Source organism: Ruditapes philippinarum, unplaced genomic scaffold, assembly GCF_026571515.1.
Source record: "Ruditapes philippinarum isolate M1 unplaced genomic scaffold, ASM2657151v2 ctg7712_1_1_1_1, whole genome shotgun sequence".
NCBI lineage: Eukaryota > Metazoa > Mollusca > Bivalvia > Venerida > Veneridae > Ruditapes > Ruditapes philippinarum.
In genome coordinates this window covers 37,613-43,271 of record NW_026866127.1, presented here as the reverse complement: position 1 = coordinate 43,271, position 5,659 = coordinate 37,613, and the positions used below count along the sequence as shown (strand labels likewise).

Below are 5,659 nucleotides of genomic sequence, written 5' to 3'. Positions count from 1 at the left end.
CGTAACTGGATCCCTTCATTAATATGAAATAACTTTTAAAGGGTCTTTTTATTTTTTTAAAGTCCCCTTTCATTCAAAAACCGCATGGACTTCATCCTCGAACATAGAAGTATTTTCAAATTTGCTATGAAAAATTGAATGAAATATCACAATAGTGACATATTGCCCGATACATACAATACAAATAAATAAAAATAATAAGTATTGTTAAGCAATGTTAACGTGCATTTCACAATTCTTATAAACTTTTTATTACTTTGGATTTGTCTCGCCCTATAGAAGAGTTAAATAACAAAGGTATTTAACAAATTTGACCACGTCTTATAAAGCACTCGTCTTACTGGCGAGTAAATACAATGAACTTTCTATATTTCGCTCAATCGCAGTGATTAATAATCATTCACACAAAAATGATACAATCATGTATTGAAAAAGTCAAATTTAGGTTGTCTTTGCTGTTTATACCGAGAGAAGTACATATGAACATACCGGAATTTGTATCTTGCTCTATTTGAATGTCGGGTGTGTATCCATCTGTATACCAGTACGATATTGCAGGAAGAGTTATATTGAGATTCTTCCGTATGAAACCTATAAAACAGTAACATACTGAATATCTATCTCAATCAATGTTATTGAACTACACACAAAATACTCTAATTGTCAGAAAACTCCTGACAATGATATTGTCATTAGGATTGAGTATATTCGAAATTTATTTAATGATATGCGACATGATACTTATTTCTGAAAAAAAATGTTAGTAAAGCACTTGGGTATCTGCTCACTCTTTTCTGAGATCGATAAAATCAGTAGGTCTAATATCAATATTTTTTAAAAGTGAAATGTACAAATATAACTATCACAATAGCACACTTTATTGCCTAATTTAGCCACACAGGGTACATGTTCTTTTAAATATCTTATTAATGAACACATCGTTTTGATTTATTTATCACTATAAATTTTCATTTATTGATTTCTTGTTAATAAAATACGATGCAATAATTAATTCTTTACCTTTGGGACAAGTTTCATTTGTACCATATATGCTAAATTCCTTCTCTGGCCATTCTATTGTATCGTTCAAACGGGCGCTTCGACGTTTAAAGCAAAACTTTAGTTTGAATGTCTTATCATCAAACGGACCAAATACGTAGGTTTGGAACTCTGGCCATTTAGTTGTTGTAACATCATGGAATATGGCTTTGCTTCCATTTGTAGAATCATTGGCAGATGACGAGGAGTTTTGGGTAAATACTTTGAGTTGTGACGCCCATGTTATTGACAAAACACCTTCTTCCCAACCTTGTTTCCATGACTCCGGACATCCGTGGATTGACATTGGAAGTACATATGGTCCAGATGGCCACTCACTGATAAACTCTTCATTATCTTTAGCAAGAAGAAATAATTGTGTTATACGTTTTCTATTTTAAATCTTTGTTTAAAATCTTTACTTTTATACTAAGCTACCATGGTGTTTTAGTTATTCAATAATTTCTCGATCCAAAAGTCGATTGGTAATTTGATTAAGTTTTTACGTGTATGACAATCCTTTTCAAAACATTCTATATTGACATTGACTATAATTTTTGGTGTAGTGAGCAGATCATTAACATTTGAATGGACAAAATAGTGCAATTCAATTTTTCATTTTTTTTTCTTAAAAATATCCGAATCAATACATCTGAAAGGTAATTAGCATATATCAAACATGAGAGAGATAGTAGATAAATATAAGTATGTCAGAAATAAACTGAATTGTTGTAAATCTTTAGTATGAAAAAAGGTGATATAAACGAAAACTTTGTAGGTTTTTTTGCAGAATACTAAAGTGGTATTTTTAAATGATAGTTTATACCTGCTTCTTTCAGGTCTGCTGGGTCACAAACGATCTTGTTTGACTCATCTTCCGTGCAATTTGCAAATTTAAAGTCTGAGGTGTGCTTGATAGGTGTTGCACTGACCTCCACTTTGATCAGGTAAAAGAAAACATATAAATATTATAAACTGTTTGTTAACAGGTTTTTTTTAATGATAGATTTTGTCTGTCTGTTTTTAATGAATGTTCACAAATCAGGCTGAATGCTTGTCGTTTGTAAGCACGTTTTCAAAAATTGTAAGTAACAATACAAAATATGAGATAGATGAAAAAAATAAAAATGTAAAAATCTTAGAATTTTCCAAGTAATGCAATTATTGTTTAGATTAGCCGTGTGCTTGTCACGGATTCGGGTTAAGTGAGTTAACAGAAGGGTTATGCTAGGAATACTGTTTTATAAAATTTAATGTAAGTTTGTTTCAAGAAATTTGCCCGTTTCTAACATCCATTTTCATTAATTAATTTGTTTGCAATTTAACCCCGCCTATATATACACAAAAGGAACATTTAACAAGTAAAAAAATCTTTATTGCTAATAAAAATGGTAGTGACACTGAATCAACAACAGCAAAAACATCATTTTTTTAATAATTTTGATTTGTTATCACAAATTACAGGCGGAACATTAACGGTCAATCCTAAATATTAATATTTTAAAATTTTCTATTTCCAGTAACCAAACCGGCTGGGTTTGTGCTAAAAAAGTAAAATCTATATAAAATTGAAACATTTTACTGCTTATATCAAAACACACCGTTTTTACTAAATAAATTATCAAGCGTGGCAAAATTTAATGTGGTGTTATGTGTCTTTTGTTTAAATCATCGCTATGCTTCTGCGAAAGTAGTTCGTCATGCAATATTCATGCTATTTGCGAAGAGTGTCATATATAACAGTCTAAAAATTGAACAAGTTATCAATTAAAAATAACTTAAAATATTTTTAGTGTTTCAGTGGTACTCATAGTTAATCAAGCAAGTCATCAATAATTAAAATTACATGGGAGTTGTCTAAAATGAGATTCACACAGGAGCTCATGATTATTATTCCTATAAAATATACAACGAATTTGAAATTAGAACCAGCTCTTCATGGTGAAATAATGCATGGAATAGACGATGCGTAAGAAGGGTCAAAAGGTATTTCCCTCAATAGCCCATGAAAAATGTATCGTGTGAGATTCTATTCCTCGCTGGAAATATTGAATATCATGTTCTACTTCTGAATTACATTAATGAACTGAAAAATCTGAAATAATAATCTTGATCTCCTATCAGCTAATTAATACGATATTAAGTTATTTAAACTGCTTCTCGTGTGTATCTGAATATCATTCACATTTTTTTCTATATTGAAATGTGAAATATATATTTGATTGATGTATGTAATACATTGTAATGTAAATATTAATCAGATTAGTATTTTACAGTGAGCGTGTTATTCCTTCATCCTTTTAAAGTTAGATAGATCGTATAAGATATAATTAATTGACGTATACATATTTGTATATAGTCATTAAACAAAACACGTAATACATAAATAAAAGATCATGGTACGATCTTATTGAAAACAAACATTTTTGAATAAAAGTATATATGGAGAATTTTCTTAAGTAAATATCTAAACAATACAAAGTTTGATTTAATGTAATTAATACGTTGCAAAAATGACTTTTATTTATTTTATATGTAGTGAACCAACAATTAGAAATACATAATTAATGCCATACTGCCGCAAAGAGCATAATTATCTTGCACATACTGGTAAAATCAGTGCTTATAACAGTTTGTTTAATATTTATAAGGTCATAATGACGCTTGGTCGCAAAGATGATGTTTTTAGCAAGGCCAATTAAATCAGATTTTCCTGATTTTTTTAAACACACTCGGTTTTCTGTAAAACTATGGCTTAATGAACTCGTACGTAATGCAGAATAACAATTACAACTGATTATAAAATGAAAATTATCCTCAATTAGAACATCAGTTGCAAATTAAATTGATGTGCGTTTTCTAGATATAGAGGCAACAATATCCAAATTATAAGCAATCTGTTTTTATATAGTTTCACAAGGTTCGAATGTACAATAGATATCAATGTGTTTTCTTTGCAGATGATGTGTGTACCAAAAAATGAAAAAATGAAATACTAAAATATTCGTTTACAATATTTCCTTTTACAGAACATTCTCCGTACGTGAACAAAACCATTCTAATAGTGTTATGTTGTTTTGAATTTGATCTGTTTTTATTAACGGAATGAAAAATGCATTGATATGTAAAAAGTGCATTTTCATTTATACAAAATATGATAAAGGGAACAAATATGTTATATTGAATTAAATTACAAAATGTACTTCATTTGGTATGAAATTAAAAAAAAGATTAAGTTAAGTTGAGTGTCATTTGCAGTAATAAAATGAAAATCTAAAATAAAACTGATAATAAAAATATAACTAATTCCTCTGTGTATATAAATGTCTAAAACAATCCTCAACGTTTCAAAAAAGCCCTACCTTTACATCGAAATGTATAATTCCTATATTATATTAAATTTTTAACTATTCTTAAAAGATACGAACTTGATTTACACTTTTTATTTACTTGATTTGATTTAACAATTTCCTTTAAAAAACAAATAAACAAACTTTAAACTTACCACAGAAAAAGATCATGTAAACGCAGTAGAAAAGCATATTAGCTCAACTTGTAAACTCAAGTTAACATATCTTCTTTCTCTATTCAAAGCGCAAATGAATGTTTTAACTAACAATTAACTGCGACACTGATTTATAAACATGATGTAAAAAGGCTTTCAGCTGCGATAAACGTCAATCAAACATGGAATCACGCCTACCAAGCATTCAAGCAATCTGACACATGATCATCCATGGGAATATAATGAATTCATAGTTTAATATTCCATTAGCTAGAATTATTTTAACATAATTACTATTCTCAGTTTCAAAAATTCTAAACACAAATATTTTCCGCAAAAGGACTCTTCATCTATTTTATTCACAATTTTAAGAGGTGAACAGTGATAGGAAAATGTAGGTTTCTTCTGAAATTATAAAATTTAATTTATACAAACAATAACATCGACATTTTCATTTATTTTATATATAATGAAATTATACATTAAGCCGGTGCTAGGAGTCGTACAGTTTATAGTACTGTCCACGAACAGGCTCAGTCAAACCGAGCAAGCAACATTTCAATTTTCCGTTTTGGACCTTCTTTAGGGATTCTATTTCTCTCTATTTTACACGTTATTTTGGTGTTTGAAACATATTACGTAAAATATCAAACAATAGATTTGATATACTTAAATATTTAACTTAATGAGACCGTGTAAATACTAAAACTTTAATCGATTTTTCTACCTCAACTTTACCTAGGAAAATACAGTCATGTATTTGACAATTCATATTTTACGAAAATGTCATTTTCACAGTATTAAGTTCATTTTAAGTGTGTGCATAAATTGTATAAATCAATCGGGTTTTCACTGAAATATTACTTTTAGATTAAATAAACATATATATAAATAGTTACTATATGAATATGTTAATTAATAACGATAATTCAAGCAATTTGAATACAATGATTAAAAGAAGATACAAATTAAAAGTGAATGAGCTAGACACGTTATATTGTTATCAGTTTCGGATGTGAAACTCATTAAGCTTTGATTGCGGTGTAATGTTTTAATAACTATTATGTATTAATCATCATTTTAAACAATAAAATTGAATTGATTAATAACACACAA

The 5,659-nt window shown here is 28.5% G+C and overlaps 1 protein-coding gene across 1 annotated transcript; it reads right to left on the bottom strand.

The window, feature by feature from the left end:
* Window positions 1–56: 56 nt before the first annotated feature.
* Window positions 57–4,668, bottom strand: LOC132731417 (uncharacterized). Its single transcript, XM_060717599.1, has 5 exons — window positions 4,544–4,668; window positions 1,865–1,975; window positions 1,021–1,395; window positions 490–591; window positions 57–124 (listed from the first exon to the last, which is right to left on the bottom strand). Exons 1-5 carry the CDS (start codon window positions 4,578–4,580, stop codon window positions 57–59), a joined length of 693 nt encoding a protein of 230 aa, XP_060573582.1. The 5' UTR covers window positions 4,581–4,668.
* Window positions 4,669–5,659: the final 991 nt, after the last annotated feature.